Consider the following 26,735-nt stretch of genomic DNA (forward strand, 5'->3'; position numbering starts at 1 on the left):
ACAGTAACAGTTATATTAATAATGGGAATTAATCCAGGCACTTAATCTGCTATTACAATTTTTGATTTCAAAGAATGCTATCACCTAGTGAATGTCTTCAGACCAATTGGGGTCCACAATCCATGCAATTCCTTCATACACACACACACAGTTTCATCATGGGAAGTGAAGATAATTCCTTGAATCAATTATTGTCTCTTACCTAAACCTAGGAGGGGTCTGAGGACCTGAGATTTGATCTCACTCAGTTTGCAATAGAACCTTCTCTCTGTAGTAGCCAACTCGTGCAAGCTTGCAATATATCCCATAATGTTTCTGTCCACCAAGGCCAAGGAGTTGTCCCCACCTGCTGTCACGCTGCTTATGTACCCTAACTGAAAGAAAAAAATAGAAACTGCTTTAAACACAGTATCCTAATACAAAATGAAAAGTAACCTAAGGTGATGAGCACAGTATAAAAACCTAGACTGGCAGATTAGGATCTTTGCTGGTACTAAATAATTTGATGTCCAAGAGCGTATCCAATACTAGGAAAGTTACTCATTAGTTGGGTGTCAGCTATCTGTTCCCCTTCTTCCCCACCCATCTATGCTAGCAACCAACCCATTTTCAAAACTGTCTGACTGGAGCATGATGGAAAGGAGGAAGTCAGGAACCCATATTTAACAGCCACTGTCAACCACTGGTAATTTTGCAAGTGTCAACAGGGCCTGGGAGACAAGAGATGACCCTTACCTCATGCAGCTGTCACTCATGCATGAGATACTGACCATGAATTCAGCTACTTTCAAAACAGCAAAATGTTTCTTTGATTTAGCTTTCCCTCAGTTTCTTCATGCATACACACCACATTCCATCCCCAAACAATCTCTCAACTAATTAGGCTATTTCTCCTTAGTGGAGGAAAGAAGATTTTCTTTTTTTCAATGTTTGGGAGTCACGCTGCTCCATTTTTCTCATTTTTTCAGAGCTATATCAATCAGCTCCCTTTCTGATGTGGAAAACATCAGTTAACTGATTGAGTAGGAGTAGTATTACAGTGCTGATTATGGTATCTATGCTAAATTGTATCATCCAGGCTGCATTACTACTCCGACTCTATCAGTTAGGTAATGACTGTAGGATGCCTCACTACAACGTCACCGTGAGCTCTTAAGACTTACTGTGGAGCTCCACCAATACTAACTCAGTTTCAGCTATATATAGTGACAGTGTTTCAGATCTCTACTTTTAATTCCCATTTAGTTAAACCTCAAAGAGCTTCTTAGAAGAAACAATGAGCCATCTCAAGAAAGCACCAGTACTATCTAAACCAAACAGAAGGAACAAGAAGTACTCACCTTACTACAGGCTAGCAAAAGAGCTGGAAGCTTAGTGTAATTGTTTCCAGGTGAATTATTTTCCCTAGTCTCCTCTCGACCACTGTAATATAATCCAGGCTGGAAGTCTTCTCCATCCACTAAGAAGAGGGAATAATCTGGTCCTGCTGCTGTGCTCCAGACTCCACTATCATCACACACCTGTAGTTTAGGAGGAAAAAAAAAAAATAGCGTCCACCACCTATCAGAGAAGGGAGCCTTAATCTCACACATGATGTTTCTGCACAAAAGAAAGAAATCTGAGTATCAGTAAGAATCCTACAAGGACTGACATTCTTTAGACAGACATCAGTCTCCGTAACAAGTAAAATTCCTGTGTCTTGTCAAAAATCTGGCATGTCTCAATCCTTGTACCCCATGGCTGATGCTTTGTAAGATTCATCTGCTTTGTAATGTAAAAGCAAACAGACAAATATGGAAATGGTTCAGATGCTGCTGTCTATATACACATTCCAACAGCATAAGAGACAGCCATTTAAGTTCCTATTGACTAGTTTGTAGGCGAGCTGCAGAACTTTCCTAGCTTTGTGTCAGTGTTTCATTCAGCCAGGCAAACATCAAAAGGCACAGACAAGTGGTTTAGTTCAGGGGTTCTCAACCTTTTTCTTTCTGAGGCCTCGACAACATGCTATAAAAACTCCACAGCCCACCTGTGCCACAATAACTGATTTTCTGAATATAAAAGTCAGCACAGGTGTTAGGGGATAGCAAGCCGGGAAACTGTGTGGGGCCACATCACAGGGCCCCCCCGCGAAGCTACATTGATCAGGCTTTGGCTTCAGCTCCAGGTGGCAGGGCTCCAGGCCGTGGGCTTTCGCTGTTTGCGGTGGGGCTTCAGCTTTCTACCATGGGCCCCAGCAAGTCTAATGCTGGCCCTGTTTGGCAGCCCCACTGAAACTTCTTACGGCCTCCCAGGGGGCCCCAGACCCCTGGTTGAGAACCACTGGTTTAGTTGAACCTACACTCATCATTTGGATACACATATCTGATCAAAGAATTTGCTTCTAAAGCTGATCACGACAAACTGATTCTTCGAAAGGCATAACTAACATGTCCAGAAGTATATAGACAAAGGACAAAAATGGTAAATTAGTGATTAGGATAACATGAATGAACAGCTTTAACTAAGATTACTGGAACTTTGAAGGCAAAAGATGAATAACTGGGGAGAGACAAGTTATGCTATCAACATCAAATCTGAAAATTATCTTTCAAGGAATAGTATTTTAGATTTGGGCAAAGAGGTAGATATATTTTTAAAAAGAAACTTAAAATTTAAGACTAAATATGCTGGAAATTTCTGTTTCTAAACAAATTAGAGTTTAAAGTCAGAACACTGGAGCATTAAGAATGTGAAAAAGAAAACTGCTAACAGAAAGGAAACTTATTTGAAAGAAATGTAAGATAACTTTCCCTGTTTGTAACTCCCATGTTACAATTCTTATAAATAATTCAGTTGTGACTTTAACTTTGTGTAAAAGTGATTTTTTTTTACATTAACAGTGCCTCCTTAAATAACGCTGCTACCAGTTACCATGGGATCATCTGAGGATCAGGGTAAAACAATGGAAACCAAAAGGTTTTGCAACTTTAGAGCACTATCAAAAGCTTTTCATGGGGTATTTTAACAAAAGAGAAGGTCAGACAGTTTTTCAAAATTCCTTAAAACTCTCTGCTCTGGGAGGAGTCTGTATTATAAAACAGATATGGAATCCATAAATATGAAGACAGTACCTTTGCAAGACGAGGGACAGTAGTTGGAGAATTTAAGTGACCAAGCTGGCCAAAGGTATTACTACCCCACGAATATACCTGTGTAAAAACATGGGGAAAAAATAGTTTGCATGCACAGAGTACACAGTAATAAAACCACAGTGACAGACAGCATATATAAACAAGACACTTATGCACATATGTATAATATCCCTATGGATAAAAATTTTAAACAAAAATCTATATTTGAAGGGGCAGCTGAAGAGAACTTTGGGAAGTGCTTCCTTACCTCCACTCTCTTCCTTCTTACATTTCCTCGTGTGTGTGTGTGTGGGGGGGGGGGGTAACCACACTCAAAATATCACATTCTTGTAAGCACAGCAGCAAGGACACATGTTCATACAAAATGCACAAAGTTAATGCAAAAATCAAACAAAAATTCATCATGCACGCCACTCAAGACTCTCATTCCACATACGAATACAGAGCCTGGAAGCACATAAAATAAAGAGCAATCCAGAAAACAGTGAACAAGTCAACTATGCTGTGGATGCATGACAAAAGTGACCATTATCCTCATACCTGTGATTTGGCAGTGAGGGCCAAGGAATGGTGGCCACCAGCCGAAAGCTGTATCACTTCTTTACTGTCCAGACTTTTTACACATAATGGTTGAAGCCTGTAAAAACCCCACAGAACAAAACAAACAAACAAAACAACCCAGAATCAGGGGTACTCTCAGCATGAAACACAAGAGGCAGGGAACACCAAATATAAAACATTTGGTATATTTTTGAAACAGAACAAACATGCACCATAGCACCAGAAATCACAAAGCTCTAGGGTGATAAACCAGCTTAGTCATCAGAAGAAGGGTACCGAGCCACTCCACTGACACTCTAGGTATAATTTCACAATTGACTTCGCCACTTGAACCAGGATTTTGCCCTTCAAGTCCACTAATTAGCCTGCATAAATCACATTAGCGGTAATAGTTAAAACCAAGATTTTCAAAAACAGGAGCCTACCTTTGGGGTCCTAAGACTATATTCAGGCAGTTGACAGACTTTCAAGAGTTCTGAGCACCCAAAAACTATTGTCCCATGAGGTAAGATTAGCTTTCTGCCACTGAAATCTTACCTTGGCAGGACATCACCATGTCCTAACTGTCCTTCCTTCCCTTTCCCCCAGCTCCACACCTCAGTTCTTAAAGATGGGAGAAGTGCATCAGCCTCTCCACTATAGGTTGGGGTCAGAGCCACGGTTCTCATTTTCGCCCGTCCTACTTTTCTTAGGAGCCTTGGAGAAACTAGAAGCAGATCAGGAGAAACTACAATCAATTTTATTTTATTTTATTTTTTTAAAAAAGCTCCACACAGAAACTGAAATGGACAACATTAGTTTATCCCAAATTAAACACGGCATTTACTCAGAGCTAATGTTTATATGATATGGGTACCATATACTAAGTCACTTGACTTCACTGAAAAAAAAAAGTGTCCTCTTAGGTATTTTACTTAGAATTAGTAATGCTGGAGAGAAAAAAGGTACATAGCTGAAGGCAGCTATAACAGCACATATGCTGATACAGATCTAGGTCTTAAACAGAGCTTACCCATTATTTCCTTTCAATAGCTGTAAACGCAAAGTATGTAATTACACTGAAGTGAATATGACCTGTGATGTTCACTGCCAATAAGATTTTTCTTTCTGAAATAAAAAACTACCCTGTAGAGATCATGCACCTTCTGATAATTTCTCTCAGCTTGGAAAGAGTGTCACTGAACTCAACCTTACTACTGTGTGTTACACAAAGTACTGCATATTCAGAATAGTTAACATTAAAAACAAGAAAGGAGAAGACCACCTGGCTAAGAAGTTTGGTAATGGGACAGGGAATTTTTCTAAACCATTGGCTCCAAATCAATCAAGAGCAGTGGTGACAGAGGGTCAGACCAACTGACATCTGTTATGCAGACTACATAAAGTGAGTTGGTGGTTACCAGTCCCTTTTGTAATGAACAAACATCCATATCACCAAAAGCAGCACCACAATGGGTTTGAAATAATCCTTATTTTAAGTCCTTTGTCTTGCTCAAATAGCATGCATTTCCCACTAGTCTTCTCCCCTCTCTCTCCACATTCAATAAGGTCTGAAGGACTCTTCCTTACACACATCTCAGCAGGGGGTTGAATCTGTGTTCATACTGTAGGTAATATTGTCAAATGAGGCATACATCTAGGAATTACCACACTACATTAACTCTCCCTGGCCTCTTGGTTCCTCCTAGTCACTATCTTACCTTGGGACAACAAGCCAGGCAGGGAAAGTCTTCGACTGACTCCTTCAGATTCTTCTTCTCGAATATCCACTAGGCTAGAACTCTTCTTTCCTTGCATTGATTCCAGTTTGACTTGCTCTTCCCGAGTGTCCTTCAGCCCCTCAGGACCTGGGGAAGGACTACCAGACTGAGATCCTAGTTCACCTGGAGTTGTCCCATAGAAATTCATTACTTTCTTCAGAGACAACGCCCCAGCTTCATATGTAGCTGCAACTCTCACACCAACTGCTGATGCACAAGAGACCACCAAGCTGTTCAAGGCAGATGTACTTACACCTGGAGGGCCAGGGAGACAAGCAGTGAGTTCTTCTTCTTGAGAAGGCTAAAACAGAAAGAGAAATCAATGAAACCTATCATAATTCCCAACCCAGGGCAACAGCGTGACCTTAAATAAATCTAGTACTCTTACACCCTCTGTTGCATTTATCAGACACTGTTTAGACACTTTTTAGTAGTTTAAGTCTACACTTCATGATAATCCTTTATAGTTGGAAGCTGGAAATCAATACCTGTTTCTGTAATAAAAGAAAAAGAAAAGGAGTACTTGTGGCACCTTAGAGACTAAGAAATTTGAGCATAAGCTTTCGTGAGCTACAGCTCACTTCATCCGATGAAGTGAGCTGTAGCTCACGAAAGCTTATGCTCAAATAAATTTGTTAGTCTCTAAGGCGCCACAAGTACTCCTTTTCTTTTTGCGAATACAGACTAACATGGCTGCTACTCTGAAACCTGTAATAAAACAGGTTCTCTGTTGCATATTGGTTTGGCAGTGAAGGGCTGTTAATTAGTGCTGGGACAGTGGGTTTTTGTTTCTGTTTTTTGTTTTGTTTTAAGAGAAGAATGCATGTTTTGAAAAAATAAAATAACTTGCGAACAAATATAAAAAGAGGGGTTACATTTTGGGCTTATAACCTTGACTATGTGCCTTTAAGTTCAAGTCTCTGCTGTTGATTACAGTATATCAGCAAACATGCTACCTTTATGAGAAGACAGTTGGGAAAGCTTATCAAAGGAAAACAAATTATTAACTTTGCTCATACTGACAGACATCTAGTTAAGTTGTTAATAAAGCTTTATACAGACAGCGCTATCATAAGCAGGAATGTACCAGAGAGGCTTCGTCAGGCAGACCTCAAAAATTATGGCTCTGGTGTAGATCAGAAGACAGTCCTCTAAAGTTTATTGTTATAGTCAGCCAATTAGAACCAGTCATTATATAAAAAGCAATATACTAAAACCCTACCGAAAACAGCTTTCAAGCTATTGACAGATATCAAATACAAAAGGCAGTAAACCCCATTTCCCTTCTTCATATAGGTCCCTTAATACACATCTTCCTATAGCCTCCCTGTAAAAAGGGATCCTTTTGACATCTTCATTGTGAATAAAGAAGACTAAGAGATACTGGAATCATTCTTATTTATGAAATATAAATATGACCGATATGACAATTTCCTGTAATACTGTGGATAAACCTTAGTGAATTAAGTTCAAGTATTTTAGGAGTGTACCATACTAAAAATGCAAATGTTTATATATTATTGTAGGATTGTATATAATGTCTGGAGGGGGAAAAGATAGATATGACTAATGTAAACCCTGAGAAGTATTATGAGCTTCAAAGGACTCTTTTAAAGAACGTACCAGAGAAGAATGAACTTTTAGTTGAGTGGGTTTCCTAGGAAATACCCGGAGGGAGGGAATGCAAATTCTAACCTCCAGACCCAACCTTTGAAAGATACACCTTGAGGAGAACCCCACTGTCTGTTGATTACCTGTTCCAAGATCAAAGGCCCAACCTGTCTAAAGGAGTGACTCTCAGATTCATGGGGGTTCTTGTTCTGAGCAAAAGATGTTATGAATGTGTAACCACAGAGAAACTCTTTGGTGGGGTTTGAGGGACTGACCATCTGCTAGAGCCCTGGTTGCAGTGGAGTGATCTCTGGTAAGCTTACTAGCTTGCAGGTAAGTTCTTTTATTTCTTTAAATATGTTCTCTCTGTAATACTTTCACCTTCAGGAGAAATATGCTTGCTTAGAAAGGGCTCTGTGGCAACTTCTAACAGTGGGCAATTATGCTATTGATAGCTTCTGAGGAGAAGGCAAAGCAGGCCTGCTTAGGCAATCTGAGGGAATGGTTGCTAGGGAACTCACAGTATAGGCAGGGAATGGTGCAGTCTGCAAAAACCCGAGTAAGGAGAGACAGAGATGCAAACCTGTGCCCAAGAGAGGAGAAAACTAAGGAGCTGGGAGCCTAGTGTGAATGACCATGGTGGACCATAGAGGGGGAATACAGGTGCAGTTGCCCTGAAGGATATACTAGCAGGCTACAAACACTTCCAAGCAACCCAGAAAGACACAATCCATTTGTGAACAGAAGCTACATCAAGAGGGAAAACCTCTAACTGCCACTGTAAGTGAAACATTACACAATCACCTTCCGTCCTCATCTTTCCCCTTCAAACAGCATCCATATATTGCATGGTGTTAAGATTCAGTGAGTCTTCAAGGCTTTGAGGTAATACTATACTGTATTTCTGTGAACTGTGCATGCGAAAGTATTTTCAGAAACATGGGGTGGGGGGAAAGAGAGGAAGAGAAGAAAATGAGCAGGAGACTACTTGTTTTCTACTCCTCAGAGGAGTCCACAACTGTTGAAAATAAAAAATTGGTTTTAACTTTACCACCTCCTCTTCCTTAACTCCCAAAATCCAACAGCGTGGGAGGATGGAACTGGCCTCTCTAGAAGAGATCCCACATACTTACAAAACATAAACTCAAGAAAGTGACTCATACATAGTATCTGCAGCTATTGCAGTAATTTTCCAAGTTCATCTGTGAAGCCACCATGCTGCTTGTATAGTAAGATGCCACTAGCAGTACAAAGGATTTTCCAAGCAGAAACAAACTTCCCTAGCATAAAGTTATCTAGTGGGACAGAACTTGGGTAGGGATGGGGAGACAACACTGCTGGACAGATAAATCTGGTGTGGTCGTCTACAGAATAATCTACATATTACATCACTTAAATATTCTTATTAAGTCAACCAAGTGATTATTTCAGTTTGAAAGATGACATGTAGGCAAAAAGTTTGAAATGGATTGTTTCTTTACATGTCAGACCACCTCTCCTCTTCCCCTAACCCTCCAAAATAGCAACACATTTTACAGCAGATTCGATAACTCAAATCAAGAGTTTCCCTTCCGATGGCTACTAAAAGGTCTGCTGATTACTGCTGTCTTTGGACCGTCATAAGTTTGACATGTGGAAGATTAATTCGCCACTCATTACACTTGCCACGGTCTCCCAAAGTGGGGCAAATAGGGAAAAAAATGTGGATCCTTCAATAAAAGTTAACTATCCAGCTAAAATCCTTAGCTTGCCTCAAGAAGAATCAGACAGAATTGTGAGGGTGATGGGGGTCTCTCTTCATAGGAACAGAAGTAGTATACCAGCTGGCCAAATCCCAGAATATTGATCTAGCTGATCAGGATACCAATATATCCTAAGGAACTAGAGAAGGGAACGGGAGATGGGTTTTAGTGGGTTCTCACTACTGCATAGTCTACAGCACACGACTAGAGAACTATCTGGCAAGGCTGCTCATATAAAGGCCCAGGACTGAACAAGCATGACGACAATTCTACTTTCAATCCAAAATCACTTCTGTATTTGTGTTTGATTGCTAAAAGTGTGAAAGAAACACTGTGATAACTCCAGAATTGTAGCTATAGGTTCAAAATTATGTTAATATTGAGAATCCTTTAGTTTTCATGGGCACATTATGGGATGTCATGCATACAGTACAAATATTAAGAGAAAAAGTATAGACCAATGATGGCTGGTACCTGTTCAAGTTCTGTACTGATGCTTTTCTCCTGGCTGTCATTTAATGGGTGATCTGACAGATTCTCCAAGTACTCTTTTACCGCTTTTTTGTCAGGAAACAAAACATTTCCAGGACTGGAAATTCCACTATCTTCCTGTCCATCATTGTTAGAAAGCACACTTGTCACCTCTGATTCTGAAGCAGCTGGCTCATCTTCTACAAAGGTTTTCGGACAATCCTCACTTTGGCTACCTGTAGCACTTTTCCCCTCAAGAGTCTCCAATGAGGAGCAGGAGACATGGTTTGCTGATTGGGAGTCAGCCAGTGCCACGCCTAATGGGCAGCAGTGACTATCCGATATGATTACATGGTCTTCTTTATCTGTCATCGTAATCAGGAGCTGGCTGCAATGATTGCATCTCTCTGGGATAGGTTTCATGTCCTGTGCAGGGAGACATTGTACAAGAGCCAGGCTGTGGTACGCTCCACAGGCAACTTGGAGCACAACACGTCCTGCCAGGTGTTCTACCTTTTGAGGCTTGGTCACTGGGAAAGTAGTTGTTATGAGACCTAGCTGACAGCCACTTCCCCATGCCCATATTTCTCGGCTTAGTGAAAGTGCCAGGGTGTGCTCCTCTCCACATGCCAATTGCAAAATCCTGACTGACAGCAGAGGACTGGTTTCAGAGTCAGAAATACTAATAGGATTTGGTTCTCGCAGATAGGGCTGGTTAGCCACTGCACACTGTCCAGCAGAATTGTTTCCCCACATGTATACCACACCACTCTCGGTCACTGCTCCATTATGGTAGCTTCCAGCTGCCACAGTAGTAATATGCTGTCCAACCAAAGCATTTTCTAAGATGGGGCTCTTAGTGCAAGTTTCCTCTAGCCCAACCCTCCAGGGAAGTTTTCCAAAGCTGTAGACCTCGCCACCTGAAAGACAGCATCATTCTAATGAAGTTAACCATATAAACAACTAAGGAACTCATTTAATCAGATTTTCATTTTTAATTTGTTCTGGGCTCAGTGTTAACTGCAGTTGTTGATTTACTGAAATTATCTGAGAGATCTGGTTTCAATAACTATTAGGGACTCTGTGCTACTGCTGGCAAGAAGTCCTACACTTGATACTGATTTATCTGTTGGTCCATTCTAGTAAATCACTAGCATGGATGCATTATACAGTGGGGATTTGACCTAGTATTGCATGCTGCCTTTAGAAATGAATTCTAGTACATCCAATTTAAGTTTTTATCTATTCTGAGCAACCTGCTAATCTATTATGGGCTCAAAAGAGAGCTTTTCAGTCAATACCTTCATGAATGAGTGTAATTCAGCCTGCCAGTGCTAATCATTCTGATATACTAATATCAAGAGAATTTGCATAAAATTCTCTTAAAATGCATAAAACATATTCCATTTCTTAATATTTACACTGTTCATCTTCAGTAGAAGTTAATTTTGTACCATTATTAATATTGTAGTATCAGACTTGAAATATAACAAAGGAAAGTCTAAACTGAGGCTTCCACGGAGACTGTGGGCCTACCATGTACTCTACAAATACAACAATGTTGGAGGAGCAGGTTAAAGCATGGTTGCATTCTAGCTGTACAAATATTCAGTGTCCCTGAAGCATGCCAAAGTGCTGGACCGTGATATGTAGCAAGAGTGCATAAAACAGTAAACAGTTTGTCCTACTATTTATTCCTTAATTAGGGAAAAATATACTTGGTTTGACCTTTTAAACACAGTCTCTCTGGAATTTCATCAACATTGTCCAAGATTGTGGTAACAGTGCCAACTCATTTGAAATGAATCAGCAAGCAACAAAAAAAGGCAAATAAATAGAATCCTATAAGGACTGATTTAGTTAACACTTTTTTGATAGTTATATACCAGTGATCACCACAGTCATATCCATAAAACAGTGCACTTCAAGTCATATGTGCACAGAAGCAAAGTTTTTCTAGTTCAGAAATGTTCTATTAGACAGGTCTATCAGGTCAGACAAATTACAACTGGCTCTAATTGGCATTCCCCTAAACTATAACATTCTTTACCTGCAGCTCAGTGATATACAAAAGGTGTGAAATTATTTTCTTCCTTTGAAAACATCAGAGAAATATCAAAGAGATTACTTCCAGTCTAATCTTTACAACGGTATACCCATTGATCAGTACAATCAAGTGGCAAAATATATCACAACCAAAGGAAGTATTTTTTGATTCAAAGAGACAACTGATCAAACCAAATTTCACTGCTGCATCTACTTGCTTGCAATTTTTCAGAACACAAAAAAAACCAAAGTTATCCCATATCAAGATGACTTTTTGTAATGTTGTATTTTTTAAATCCAATACATTGTTGTAACACGCATTTAGAGGTAACACAGAGGGTGAAGTAGCTCCAAATTATCTTGCCATTTTATAAGTAAGGCTTCTCAAACTTTGAGCCACTTTTTATTAAAGAGAAAAATTAGCCTAGTGCAATTTAAAATGACTGATGAAAATAAAGTAGAAAAGTTGACTCTTACTCAGGCTTTACAATGAAGACATTTTGGTACAAATTGGTACAAATCTTAAATATTTCTTTAAAGTTTGTTTTAGAATTTTACACTAATTTCAATCTAGTGTTAACCGGAATTTTAAGTTGTTCATAGTCTGAGACCTAAAACAATACTGTCTAATACCTTCTGTTAGAAGCAACCCATGGTTTATTCCGAGAGCTGCCTGCAGTACTGTCTTTCCACTCCAGCCTGGAAGTCTCTCAGGTGTTAAGGAGAGGGAACCAGCCTGCCAGATATGGACCAGGCCTCTCTCTTTGGCTCCTTCTGCCTCTGCTGAGCTATAAAGAAAAGGAAGAATCGAAGAATCAGCTTGTAGTTTTCTGCAAGCCAGTTTACTTTTCATTTACATATAGGAAAGAAAGGAAGGACGGTTCAGTGACTAAGGTACTAAAGTTTGGACTTGGAACCAAGGTTCAGTTCCCTACTCTGCAACAGATTTCCTGCGTGACCTTGAGCAAATCACTTACTTTGTACTTTGTTTCCTGAATGTAAAATAGCACTTACCTACCTCACCTAGATGTTGTGAAGTTAAATGAATTAAAGATTGTGAGATGCTCAGTTACTATGGTAATGGGGGCCTACAGTAGAGTATGAAGTGACATCTCACCTCCAACCTAAAAGAACCTAAAAACAATTAACCTACTGCTAAGGGGTGATCTGCACCCATTTGAGCATGGTACATCCATTACTGTCGGAGGGTGGCTGCAGCAAATATTCATACATTTTATAGTCTCATCAAACCATCTCTAACTATGAAGGAAGTCTATTTTTGAGAAACTCTGGAACATCCAAAATCAGGTGAGACTAAGTTGTTCAGATGGAATGTTGTCTTATTTCAGTTCTTTTTGTTTCTGCTGGGTTTCCATGTCAGAAAGCTGAGGACAAGGACAACGACGACCGACAAGAGCTCTTGTAAAGTTATAAGTACAGCATTTGGTCCAACTAGTAGAACCAACATTTAAATTTAAAGACAGTTTTTACTTTAGATAAATTTTATTTAAAATAGAATTTGCTGAAAATTAACTAACTAACTGGATTTTTATCCAATTAAGAAAAGTAGTAATTAATGTGACACATTTTGGATATTTTACTAAAATTATAAATATACATTTTGCTAGGGGGCAGAATAATGGAATACAGAGCCTTTCATCACCGTACCATGTTATATTCAGCCGAAAGTGCTAACGAATGGATACTGACCATCTAATAGCCCTCTGTGAAATTAATGTGGTGGGTTTATTGCCCGAGTGTAAATGCCCACATTACAAAAAACTATCACTACACCTGACACTAACCAACCCCTTTGTTGGTAGTCACAGTAAAGCGGCTAAGGAGTGAAAGAATATGAAGAATGAACTCTCTCTTTCACTTAAGATTTCACCCCTCTAGGGCAGGCTAAAGCACATTAGGAGGGCAGTGCAGTGAAAGTTTATACAGCCACTGCTGCATGTGTTTCTCTGAATAATCAGAGGATTTGAGTCTCCAGACCTGTCAATCCAGTGCTGTTCATAAGAACTGAAAATCATGCACACAATTTTTTTAAATTAGTAAATTCTACTGTACACAAGTGTTAATGATTTCTGGTGAATTCATATTTTCAACCTTCGAACAGACATTCTGAAGTTTCAGTAGCTAACTTAAAAAAAAAAATTAAAAAAAATAGTCACAGTTGCAAGAAGTCATGGAGAATACCAATCATCCCAAAATCCTGAAGTATGATTAAGCTACTACATTTTTTTTTACTTTGACCTAAAATACTGTACAGTATTCTACAAAATTATATTGACAAAGAACATTTGAACTAGAGCTGTGCAAACTGATTCCTTGATTCGCTGGCCAAATTGGAAAATAAACAGAAAAAAATTGTTTCAAGATGGCACAAAATGAACATTTTTCAGCAAACAACAAAAAAAACAAACCACTTTTGTTTCAGGTCGAATGAAATGTTTTGTTTAACGCAAAATAAAATTTTTTAATAAAACTAAAAATCAAAAGAAAAAGTCATTTAAAATCTACATTTTTTTTAAAAAGTGAAAAAAAAATTTTTTCCAGATTTTTTTTACCAAAATAATCTGCTGAATTAAATACAAATTCTTAAAATGTTTTAGTTGACTCACACATGCATTTTTTGTCTCCCCCCCGCCCCCCAAAAAAAAACTGTCCAAACATTTTTGCCCAACTTTAATTTAGATCTTAGAAATTAATTTTAAAGGCAGTTATTAACTGAAATGGTTTTATGGGGTCTGTATTGTCTCAGCATGTTTTTACCTTCTCTCTTGTTGGTCCATCAGTCAGCGGAAGCACTCCATCACCAAATCATTCCTCTTTGCAGAACGTATGGGACAGCTCTGTCAACTGTTCCGTGAAACTGTAAGATGAATAGGCTATAGAACTGCACATCACCCGTAAGCACTGTAAAAAGACAGGAGATAAAGCTTTGAATACACACTATCTTAGATGTCCAATAAATGAACATCCACACACTATAACAATGCTTAAAAGTATTTAGACTATTTCATACTGAGTGGCAAAACAAAAGTCAGACATATTCTGCCCACTCATCCTACAATGGCGTCAAACAGATTGAACAAAGCTATTTCTAAGACAGAATAGACTCAGCCTATAAGCAAGCTGTTTGAGCTTTCCCAACCAGCAACATCCTTATTACAAACTGCTAAAAAGTAGTATTTAGGATTCAGAAATCTCTGGAAAGTGTTGTGTTGCTTTTGCAATGACACTTCTCTTTCCTGGGCAAAAAGGTAGTTTATACCAACATCTCTACAATACACGAAAGATGTCATTCAAAAATTTAACAGCAAGACAGCAACTTTTTCACTGATGTCTGATAGTTTAATAATATACTTCTATACTCAGACTTAATAACACAGCAATAAAGCATTACTGCAATCAGCTCATAGAATTAGGTGTGCTGAATCCATAAACTTATTCCCAAATCATAAAATACATACTACCACTAAAGTGCACAGTTATTAGGCCTTGTGCTATAGTAGGAATTTAATAATGCAAGAATTAAATTATATATTAAAGACTCTTTACTGTGCAAGCTTATAAAGGAGTGTGCATACAGCATAGCCAAATTCACAGAGAAATGGGAGAGTTTAAAACTGACAAGGTCAGTTGTCTCCAACCTTTTTGTCCTTTCAGCTTTCAAACCCTGGTCTTTCTTCCCCCCCACCCACCATCTTACCACCTCTCCTCCCAGCCCTCCCACCCCAGGACAACAATTTCCCATTTCTACTTTTAAAATCTTAGATGGAAGCCCTTAAACACGCTTCCAGTACAGCAGGTTGCAATTCAGGTAGAAGGAAGCTAAACAATTTGATTTCAAATCCACTGGAGATGAAAAACAGATTTAAAGAATTGTATACCTTTCTGCTCTGCATTAAATTTTATAGCATTTGTCAAAGACAGAATACCTAGACCATCATTTACTCTACTGTAAAACCTTCCTAAAGCAGAGACTAAGTTAAAGATGCAATTACATATTATATTTATTGAAGACACCAGGTCCCGTAAAGATTCTTATATACGGCCTTTTGAATGCAAAGAAACCACAGTACGTCTTTCAAATAATTTTAATTTTGTTTATAAGAAACTGTTACCAATGACTTTTCACTCATTTAACATCCAGAAATTCAAAACTTTGATTCTTATTGGCCAAATGCCTTGCTAAACACTGAATTAAAAATAATCCTTGATAAAAATGACAGCAGTGCATGCTGGTGATATCTTATCCATTCAAATCAATTTGGTTTTATGTACAAGAGATCTTTGGAAAGTTTTGCAATATTATGACAAGATAACAGTGTTTATTATGACAGGGAGGTGTGCTGAAAAAGCATTCAATTTGATTGAATGGATCTTTTATGCACCAAAGGAAACAGAGAAAAGACTCAGAACCTGGAGAAGTTGTAAGCCTTTTACTGTAGAAAGATTAGAACTAAAACTGTCAGTCACACTCATGAAGTTTAGTTATGTGTAGATAACCTCTTGTACTAGAACAGATGCATCTAGCATTCTACAATTTTACAAAATATTAGATAAATGTGAAATATCGTACATTGAGTTGGGAAAAAAAAGAGTTTTGGGGAACCAGACACAAAATCCAATTACCCCAAATAGTTACATATTTGGAAGAAGGGGGGCAGAGAGGGTGACATTTCAGGTACATAAAATTGATAGGTAATAATGGCTGTGGCATAAAAATGTTCAGTTGTTCAAATACAGTATATTGCACTGTTGTTGTAGCCATGTTGGTGCAAGAATAAGAGACACACAAAAAGTAGGTGAGGTAATATCTTTTATTGGACCAACTTCTGTTGGTGGAAGGGACAAGCATTTGAGCTTCACCGAGCTCTTCTTCAGGGCTGTTGAAGATAACCAATGTGTCAAACTGAAGAAGAGCTTGGTGAAGCTTAAACGCTTGTCCCTTCCACCAACAGAAGTTGGTCCAATAAAAGATATTACCTCACCTACCTTGTCTCTCTCAAAGATGTTACACTGATGCATATTGTTTGTCACATGCAGTCATTCTAACAAAAACTAAGTCCAAGTGATGACATTTTTCAGAGATAAATAAAAGAGCCATCAAATAAAAATGCTCAACTTATTTTAATATGGTACAATCTGAAAACAATGATAAAATAAATTAGATAACCTTGATTAAATATTGTGGCCCATTCTCTAAGAAATAGGACACTTAAGCCATATTTCCCACAACACAGTTACTAACTGCCTCAGTTACATTTACAGTTAACACCTGTTGCAAAAAGTCATTTTAAAATTATCTTTGATTAAAATCTCACAGTCATGATATGCAATACCTGAGAAAAATCAATAAACCATAGCTTAAATTTTTTAAAATGAGTCACAAAATGTTTTTGGAACCTCTAGCCATTTGAAATATTCTTATCCATAATAATAATACATTACAGTGAAGAAACTCAAGAAAAACACAGATTCTTAGGGTTAGAAAGTGTCAGACTCAAAGATTCACGTACGCTTAAATTCACCAGTGTCCCATCACTGTGGGCAACCCAGGCTTCAGAGATACAGATACGATTGAAATATGACTCCAATGAAGGAAGACTTACACAGATAATGGTAAACACCCAGTGATTAGATTGTAGTCATGAGCAGGAAACTAAGCTTACTCAAGATCATGCACGCACATGTTTTGTAACATCAGAGGCTACAAAGTTTTAGTTTTGTTTTTGTTAAGGTGCTAAAAACAACTGAGCAGTGGACTAAGTTTTAGATATCTGGCAAGATCTCTTCTAGCACTCATCTGAAGAATGGCACTATACAGTTGATGTAGTTAAGTATGAAAAAATTACAACATGGATTGAGACTAGGCAAAATAGAAAACGTAAGTGGTGTTTTAATTTTTGTAAACACACTCCGTATACTAAAATTAAAAAAAGTTACTAGGTATACTGATTAGAAAGTATTATTTAAATTACACATTAACCGTTTTACCTAAGTTATCTTTATACAATACCTTGTCATTCATTAGAGTGAGACACGGTGGATGAGGTAATAACTTTTTATCATACCATCTTCTTTTGGTGAAACAGCTAAGCTCCTGAAGAAGAGCTCTGTGTAAGCTAAAAAACTTGTCCCTTTCACCAGCAGATATTGGTCCAATAACAGATATTACCTCACTGACCTTGACTCCTGGGAACAACAAACAATGTCATTTCTAAGGTATTTAAAACCTTTAAATTCTATGTTAGGATTAATTAAAGCTTATATCACTCCTGTGAGGTAGTTCGTTATTATTTACATTGTACAGATAGGTAATTGAAGGGCAAAATTTAAATAACCTGCCCAAGCCATACTGAGTAGCTCAGATTAGAGTTTGGGAATTCCCAATTTCTAACTATATTCTGACCACTGGACATGCTACCTTAAAAACAAACAAAAATTTTCTTCCTTTACTTATCTTCATACGTTCTTAAATTCATCTCTACATTATATTAGATTACAAAGGTTTTAAAAATGTTACTTGTCTCCATGAGTTTAATGCTCATGAAAGTGAGCCACCAGGTGCAGACTTTTAAAGCCATGTATCACGTGAGAACCTTACACTATGCCAGTACTTATGTAGCTCTGCCCACACATCACAGTCCTGACATGCAACATCCCTACTATTCCAAACCTAGGCCTCTCTTGAACAAAAACTAGAAATAATGCTGAATAGAGCCAAATTATGGGATGGTTTTGTTTTGTGGACAGATGGTGACTATCAAGAGATGGACCTCATACTTTCCATTGGTGACCTAACCTCGGATTTTAGCCCAAATGCTCCAAGAAGTGAAACATCAGTGCACTATCCTATAACCTAGTAAGAATAATTTCAAACTCAAGAAAAAAAAAGAGTACAGTATTATACAATATATAGTATGCTGGTTACTATAGAACTGTGTTCCTTATTGACCATTCATTGATAAAATCACACATATTCGATGCCACAGTACATTTCCCATTACACTCAAAACTCAACCAAAACAAAGGACCTCATTTTTATAGGTACGTCCCCCTTTGATTTACTTACCATTTCCATTTAATAACTGGACCACACAATTCAGTGACTATACAAAACACAATTAGCTAAATAGTCACAAAAGGAAGTTTTAACTAAATGTGTTGCAGCATATGCTTCAAATGTATATTAACAAAAACATAAATTTGCAATATTTCTGTCAAACTGATGAAGCAGCAGCAGGGGTTCTGGAGGAAGTTACATCCAGCTCTCCTCAGTCAGATACATAAAGACAGACAAAAGTTGGCCCTGCTGATGTTTGGAAAGTTTTCTGTAACTGTCATGTTGTTGTTAACAGCGGTTCAGGTCCACTGGTATTAGCAATGCAGGTAGCCCCCATGTATATGGGCCACTAGTTGCCAACAATGTTTTTAACACTGTGCCAATTAGGTCTGCCCTAAGCCAGGTTAAATGACATAATGTTCAAAATGAAGCAGGGCTGCAGCAGGTGGTCCATCTATGTTAGGGCTCCCAATGTTGCTAACACCAGTGCAGGTGAACCTGTAATAGCAACTGCAGACAGCACTGACATATGGCCTTTGGAAATGTGATCCTAGGAGACCTAGTGTAGAAAGGTAAGCAGAGTGGGGAAAAAGAAGATTTTAGCAAACCAAAAACAGGGTAGGAGGGAAGAGGAGAGACCAGCTAAAATAAAGAACTTTTTAAAAAAAAGAGGAAAATCTAAACACAGAAGAGAGAAGAGAAAAAACAGAGAAGATGTGAACAGCTTAATATCAGGAGGAATCTGGTAATTGGGCTGAAATGCTGAAAAGCAATAGTACAGCTCCAACACAAGGGGAAAGAGTTTATTGGAGGAGTAAACAAACCTTCAATAAAATATTCAGGCTAGAATTGCTAGTCCCTTCTGTTTGACAGCATGTGAGTGGGAGTCACTGACGAACAAAAAAAGAAATTAGATCTGTGCACCCTTACACCTATTTGATTTTTTTTTTAAATTAAGATATTTGATCTGTGCATGTATTTCATCTGACGTTTATGCCATATAATTGGTCACAAAAAAGCACACCCACACAGTACTATTAACAATAGTGCATGCTCCTCCATAAGCACATAAGCCCCTGGAAGAGCCACCTTTAATAAATACTACTACTTAGCAATCCATGGTCTCTCTTCTGACATTATCAACACGTTTGTCAAATGAGCACCAGTCAAGCTGGACTCCCCCCACCCCTTCATGGTGGGCACTAATCCTCTGGGAACTGGAGTGACATTACCAAACTTATTTTACACAGGTGACTGAACAGCCGCCGCCAGATAACCTTCACTTAACGCCCGCGGGAGCTGAATTCAACACAGCGACCCAAAGAGGTTGGACTGGTCCATGGACCTATTGCCCCCCCGTGAGCTAGCCACTGGCCAGCCCAGCGCTCTGGCCGTTCCAGCTTTAACTGCGCGAGGGGCTGCCACAACTCCCGCCCCAGAGGCTGCTGGGCCGGCTGCTCCATCTCACTGCCCGGCGGGGCCCCTGGCCCCTTTCTTCCGTGTGTCTCACAGCCCTAGTTATTCCCCCACTCCGAGACGCCACCGGCCCCCTTGGCAGGTCACCTGCACCCAGACCCCAACCCGCTGCCCTCCTCGGAGAGGATGCAAGGGCCTGAGGCAGCCTCACCTCAGCGGGGTGGCCGGGGACCATCCCGCCCGCCCGAAGCGCTCTGGGCTGCGGGGAGGCGCTGAGTGCCCAGCCGGCACCTGGCACCCCCAGGCAGTCACGTCCCAGGGACCCGGTCGGTGAGGGAGACGCGCACAGGCGGGGGACGTGCCACGGCAAGAGCCCCCCGGCTCTCGGTCCCCGCGCGGAGCGGAGCGGAGCTCTGAGGGGCACGGGCAGGAGAACGGCGAAAGACGGGGGCCTTGCGCGCCCTGGGGAACAGACGAGGCGGTTGGGCAATTGGAGCGGCTCGCCCCCCCCCGCGTCACGTGACTCAAGTTTCACTCCCAGCCGGGCTCCAGCCCTTCGCGCCCTCCTCACTGAAGCCGGCGCTCGCGCTACCTCAGCCGGCCGGGAACCACTTCACCTGGCACCGCTCTCGCCTTAACAGCCGGATCGCCGCCGGCTTCTGGGGCTCAGAGATCAGCTGATTCACGCGGGGGCAAAGGGGCGGAGCCTAACGCCAGCTCCCTCCGAGTCAGGGCGGGTTGGTAAAGAGGTCGAACTGAGGGGCGGGGGCTTGACTGAGCGCGCAGACGGGCGTCCGTTTGGGACAAACTAGTATGAGGGGCGTTAGAGAACCGTCCGGGATGTGAGCGCCGGGGAGGGAGAGTTAGCACAAGGCGGACCGCGTGGGGATGGTTTGCCTCCCCCGCCCGCACGGTGCAATGAGGGGGTGGAGAGGCGGTGGTGCTAGGGGCATCCTCCCACCCCCCGAGGGGAACGGCACAGCCCTAACATTAGACCGATCCCATAGAGCCGGGGTAAATGCACCTTTCCCTGCACCCCAAGCACTGGTCACCACCCACCAGCACAGGGCAGGCCTCAGCCACATCGCCCCATAGCACCCCATATCATCCTCCTGCCTCCCAGCCCTCGGCCTGCATAGGTGGCATCCCCCACATTGCCAGCCACAACCAGCCACGTGTTCAAAAATCATGTCAAGCCCCTCAAAACTTCAGGGTTCTTTTTATTTGCCTTCTGATGTTTGAGTCTCTGAGGTGCACTTGGGTCATGTTTCAAGCTTTTCTCTGTCACCACAATGGTTAGAAATGTTAGAAAAAATTTAAACTGAGAATCTTGCGTATTCACATGACTCCAGGAACTGGCGCTTCGGGAAAACAACCCGATATAGTGACGCAATAAAATTGTGAGAGTTGGTAATTCTGCATCCTCAGAATGCCGGGATCTCCTCCAACCCCACTCCAGTCTCACTCCTGTAGTGCTAGGAAAGGGGTTCTCAACCTTTTTTGAATCATGTCCCAATTTTAGTATTGTTTTTTTTTTAACTTGAAGGCCCCCGTTACAATAGCAAGACGGATACTGCTACTTATCATTGCAAATGCGTTTCTTCAGGAGATACCAGGCAAATTACTCAAAAATGCAAGTCAAATGGTACTATAAAAACACCCTTACCTGTATTAGTGCTGATAATGCCAGTCAGTGATAGATTTGAGTCAGTGGTTCGCAACCTTGTGCACAGGGTCATAACACTGTTCAAATTTGGCCAATCTGCTCCTCTGTCATGCCATGTAATTCCTGAATTATTAGAAGACTTGCTGCATTCTCCTAGGAATTTTGATGGATCCCTGCCTGCTTCCCTGTCTGAGAACCTCTGTACTACAGCAAACCATTTTATAACATTGTATTGGAACTTGACACATACGGTAAAAACACCAATAAAACCCAGAGTTTTACACATTCAAAACACTGGATTTGTATTACTTGCAACATCGATGTAAAGGGGTTCAGCATTATTATTCCCACTTTACACATGGATCAGTGGTGGTAAAGAGAGGCAAAGGGACTTTCCCAAGATCACAGAGAGTGGATGACAGCACTGGGTTTAGATCTCAGGAGCTCCAAACTCTATATTCATTTATCTTACCATTAGAGGTCTGCTTGGACCTAATTTGAAAGCCCGACTCCAACTAGCCCACAAACGACCTGAACCCAACCTAAGCCTGAGTGTCGAGTTGTTTTCAGACCCAACCTGACCCTGACAGTCCTCCTCTGTAGGATGTAATATGTAGACTCTCAGGGTCACCACCTCATCCTTGGGGCTTGGCCTGATGGGGCTTCCTGGTCCCCAGGTCCTGTGCCCACAATCCATTTCCTGCTGCCCCCTGCCTGTGGGGTTGGCTCAGCAGCAGCTGCATGCCCCACTCCTGACAGCCTCCACACCTCACTGCACTGCGTGAGCTACAGAGTGAGAGGTGCAGTGAGGTTGTGGCGACCAGTAGGAGTGGCTCACACAGCCTGGACCACCGTGCCAACCCCACAGGCAGGAAGAGGTGATAAGAGACCACTGAACCTGTGCCTGAGAGTGCTGGTTGTTTTCAGGGCTGACCCAACCCCGACGCTTGTAGTTGGGTCCCATCAGACTCAAGTCACATTGCAAGACTCTAACTACCACTTACTAAAGCCAGAATTTCTGGTAAGTAATAGCAGACACACAGTGGATCATTTCTGATCCCATCCAGTAGAGGGCAGTGTTGCACATACACACTTGCAGTTCATTACCATATAAACCATGAGAAGGTACAGGAAAAGTAAAACTTAATATTGGGTACGTTACATCATATAATAAATGCTAAGAAGCAAAGTCATGACCATTTTTTCATATTATTATTATTGAAACTTGAATCTCTCACCCACCTTATTTCCAAGATTTGCAGTGTGTCAAAGGAGAAGCAAGAAGTTATATTATCAGTAGTACCAACTCTCACAGTTTTATTGTGAATCTCATGAAATATGGTTTTATTCTTAAAGTCCCAGCTCTTGGAGTCATGTGACTAGAACCTTTCTGAGCTTTCGTTTTTTTTAAAAAAGTAAGTTTCTAGTCCTTAGGAGCGCAGAGAAAAGTTTCAAAAAGTGATAAAAGTTCATAAAGCTCAAAACTAGAAGACCAATGAAAATAATTCAATATTTATAAATTTTTAACTAATCTTATTATTTTTAAACTAATCTCATGATTTTGGGGCCTAACACGTTTTTTGAACATGTTTAAACAATACTGTGTTTTACTCTGAAGCCTTCAAAATACGATAAAAGACCCAATCCTTCCTCAACTCACAGAACATCCTTAATACAGGGATACTTTATACTTCTATGGCATCTTTCATATGAAGCTCTCTAAGCACTGTATAAACATTAAGCTTCATAATACCCCTGCAAAATAGCAAGCGTTATTACTGGAGAAACTGATGTACAAAGAGGTTAGGAAATTTATCCAAGCTCACACAACAAGTCAGTGGCACACCTGAGAACAGAGACCAGAAGACTTGACTCCTTTTCCTCTGATCCAACCCTCTCACAAATTATCACAGCCTCTTATGTGAGAGTCCACTGGCATGTCCAATGAGAAGATAATTATTATGTTTATAGAGTTAATTGGTTTGGGGCTATGACTGAAAACAAGGAGGTAGGAAAGGATAACAAGTAAGTTAGAGGGGGAATTTGAAAGCTACTCTTTACAAACAGTGTGTTGTTGTTATTAAGGCACTGCCAGCTTGTAATTAACAACTAAATTATTTTTATTTAAACATTACATAAAATCAACAAGAGTCTGCTCTAGGGCCTTGTCTACATATGAAAGATTTTTCAATATCTCTTTAGGTTTTTTGGCGTAAGTACCTGCATCTGCACACAAATAATCTTTTTCTACCTTATTTTGCATCTTATCCTGCTATATACATATATAATTACTCCACTTTGGAAGCAACATATTTTGGAATGAGTTATACCACTATAAGGTTCATATGGATGCAGCCCTATTTCAAATTAATTATACCACTTTAGGTACTCCTTCCATAGCAATACCACACCTCATTGCTTCATATCTGGACTGACCTGTCTGATTACCTATTATCTGCACTGCTCGGGGTCATCTTGACCAGATGTCTCCCTGTATTTGAATGCTGGTAAACACCTAAGCAAACCGGCTTATGACAAATTCACAGACCCTGAGTCCATTATACTCACCTTCCTCATGGTCCTGTCAGGATATCCTGGATTTCATTCCCCTCTGGGGAAAGTTCAGTCTTATCTTTCCAGTAATCACCAGAATGCAAAAATCGACCAGTGGCTTGTAGAGCAAATGCAGGGGTATTCCTCGGATTCATGCCAGTGCCACGCCAAAGCCAATGAACTGCAGAATAATTACAAAAACACCAAAGACAAAAATAAGACCTGCAGTAATACTCCTGGTACATGTGGACGCTATGAGGAGCTGGATCAGAGTTTTGCTCAAGAGGCACCACAGAACTCCATTATATGTTAGACAGTTTAACTGCAGCCTGCTACACCATGGTGCAGGGACCCTGTCACCAAGGAAATAACTAACAAGTCTTACCAACTTCAAGTGCATAATAATGAGCCATAATGGTAAATTAATAGTCACTTTAATACAAATGATATAGCATGGTGCTTAGAATTACAGAAAGAACTGAATGTGTGTGAGTGTGTAGCATGCACACAGAATACAGTTTTTAGGAGCTATTAGAACCTATGATCTAACATAAACTCATTAAACCTGCAGCATTACTAAGACAATGAAAATCTTCTTGAAATCAAACCACACCGTGTCAGTTAGCAGCAACAGCTGCTATTACAAAGTCTAGATGGCTTTAAACGTGGCTACACAGCCTACTCTGGCTTGGTGGGAAAATTAAACTTGCCATTTACCTTTCTGGCAAAGATAGCTGTCTATGACCTACAGTACCAGATGACAGATGAAAACCCCAAACCCAGTCTCTCCCAGAGAACTATTAAAGAACATACTCAAACTGAGGCTCGGTCTCACTTAGAAGATGGGGAAGCTGAAGAATGGAGAGGTTAAGTGATTTGAGCAAGACCACGACTGACAGGCACCCAGACCGCCAGTTGGGCACCTATGGATGCATTTACATTTTTGAAGAAACAAACAAATGATAAAGCCCACACAGGAAATATGTGGAAGGTCTAGTAAGCAACCCAGGGGGGTTGATCCTACTCTACAGAAGTCAATGGGAGTTTTGCCATTGAAGTCAATGGGAGCAGAATAAAGCCCCAAATTTCCAAAGTCCCACTCCAGGGCATTAATTGCAAAGCCATCCTTTGTTTCCTTTTTTTTAAAATTATATTTAAAACACTTTAATGTTTTTAAAATAATGTGCTCTTCTGTGTAATTATTTGTGTAGTGATAGAATGTCTTTTATATTACCTTGCAGCATTTCTTTAGATACTGAGGTGCCATAATGCAGCAGTTACAGGGAGTCCAGTATTTGCTCTCACCTTCCCTCACAGTAATCATTATAACAGTAAATTAGAGAGTCTACCTCTGCTACGTGGGCTGAATACTCCATTTTTATTCAGTACTTTGAAGTACAGACCTATTGTGATGCTTGTTCGTTTCACTGCTTCAGCGAGCTGGGAGAAGTGACATTAGCATTTTTGTTATAACAAAGTGATTTTTTTCCCGTGATGTAGTATGAGGTGTGTCATGGAGAAATAATTCTAATCTAATCTAATCTATCATAAATTTACATCTTTCATTGGTATTTATGCTTAAATGTATTTTAAACGGCAGTTTCCATTCACTGGGGTTTGTACAGGTGTACCTCTCTAATTTCCCTAAGCTAGACAAGTTCTGACTCAAACATACACACTTAGGATCATAATGGAGCAACAAGAGTCAGAGGATACAGAGAAAGGTGATAAATGCTCAAGAAACAGGATGTTCAATAGGTTGTTAACTGGGGAACTGCTTGGGTTGGATTGGGAAGGGAAGTCCATATAAATGAGATACCTGCTTTCCGTGTGCCATAACTTCTGCCCCCAGGACACCCATGACATGCCTCTTCCTATATGCTGGGTGGGAGGGGGAAAGGTGGGTTAAGAGGCAGCAGAGCCACTTCCACTGGCAGAGGGTTCCCATGAAAGGGGGAGATTCTTCACCCTCTCTCTGGCCAGTTTAAGGCCACTCTGCACTGATTATGCAATGTACAATTGATGGGATATATTTTGGGCTGGATTCATCACTCTGCTAACGCTACTTTGTGCTCATAGCCCAGAATATATTCCATCAATCACAGTGTGCTCTGTCCTTCAAAAAAAACAACCAAACAAGGACATGCAGTGCCCAAAGCCTACATTATTATTACATGATGGCTAACAACTTAGATGCACAGAAGTGAGGAAATTCAAATGTACAGTTTCTGCAGAAACCATAGCTCACCCACACTGTACATATAAAATGGCATAAAACCTAACAGCATGTACTATAATTAATGCAAGCTATTATATATGTATAACCAAACCAAGACACTGTTGCTGGGGGAACCAGAACATTTAATTACTCGGTAAATTACACTGAATTACTTCATTAAAACATTATTGAATTAACAGAGGTTTTCTTTTCCCATTGAGCTTGTACATAAATATTGGCAGTTTTTAGAAGCTACTGGGCCAAATTAACTGAAATCAATGGAGTTACACCAGGGATGAATTTGACCCATTGGGTGTTGGACTGATGGAGGAAAACTGCTGAAATCATGAGACTACTTGAGGCACAAACCTCATGTGAGTCATATGAACACTCTGGCATAACACGCTTCGAGCAACAGAGGAGCACAGAGTCGAAAGAAAGAGATTGAGATAATGTTTTTTTACCAAACTCAGGAGAAC

The 26,735-nt window shown here is 40.3% G+C and overlaps 1 protein-coding gene across 5 annotated transcripts in view; it reads right to left on the reverse strand.

The window, feature by feature from the left end:
• Positions 1 to 20,466, reverse strand: part of ALS2 (alsin Rho guanine nucleotide exchange factor ALS2) — a 68,618-nt gene extending 48,152 nt beyond the window's left edge. Inside the window, exons 1-11 of one of the 5 annotated variants that reach the window (XM_077829696.1) lie at positions 20,412 to 20,442; positions 19,228 to 19,293; positions 14,104 to 14,247; positions 11,959 to 12,113; positions 9,283 to 10,199; positions 5,396 to 5,756; positions 4,233 to 4,401; positions 3,675 to 3,771; positions 3,114 to 3,191; positions 1,341 to 1,520; positions 203 to 374 (exon numbers count right to left, since the gene is read on the reverse strand). In XM_077829696.1, the coding sequence (XP_077685822.1) occupies positions 203 to 374; positions 1,341 to 1,520; positions 3,114 to 3,191; positions 3,675 to 3,771; positions 4,233 to 4,401; positions 5,396 to 5,756; positions 9,283 to 10,199; positions 11,959 to 12,113; positions 14,104 to 14,123 (2,149 nt within the window). In that variant the 5' untranslated portion in view covers positions 14,124 to 14,247; positions 19,228 to 19,293; positions 20,412 to 20,442. Of the gene's footprint in view, positions 1 to 202; positions 375 to 1,340; positions 1,521 to 3,113; positions 3,192 to 3,674; positions 3,772 to 4,232; positions 4,402 to 5,395; positions 5,757 to 9,282; positions 10,200 to 11,958; positions 12,114 to 14,103; positions 14,248 to 17,356; positions 17,424 to 19,227; positions 19,294 to 20,030 lie in introns of those variants that run through there. The other 4 variants (XM_077829693.1, XM_077829697.1, XM_077829692.1 and 1 more) reach the window with 4 other exon arrangements.
• Between the last annotated feature and the right edge of the window lie 6,269 nt (positions 20,467 to 26,735).

This window comes from Eretmochelys imbricata, chromosome 11 (assembly GCF_965152235.1).
Source record: "Eretmochelys imbricata isolate rEreImb1 chromosome 11, rEreImb1.hap1, whole genome shotgun sequence".
NCBI lineage: Eukaryota > Metazoa > Chordata > Testudines > Cheloniidae > Eretmochelys > Eretmochelys imbricata.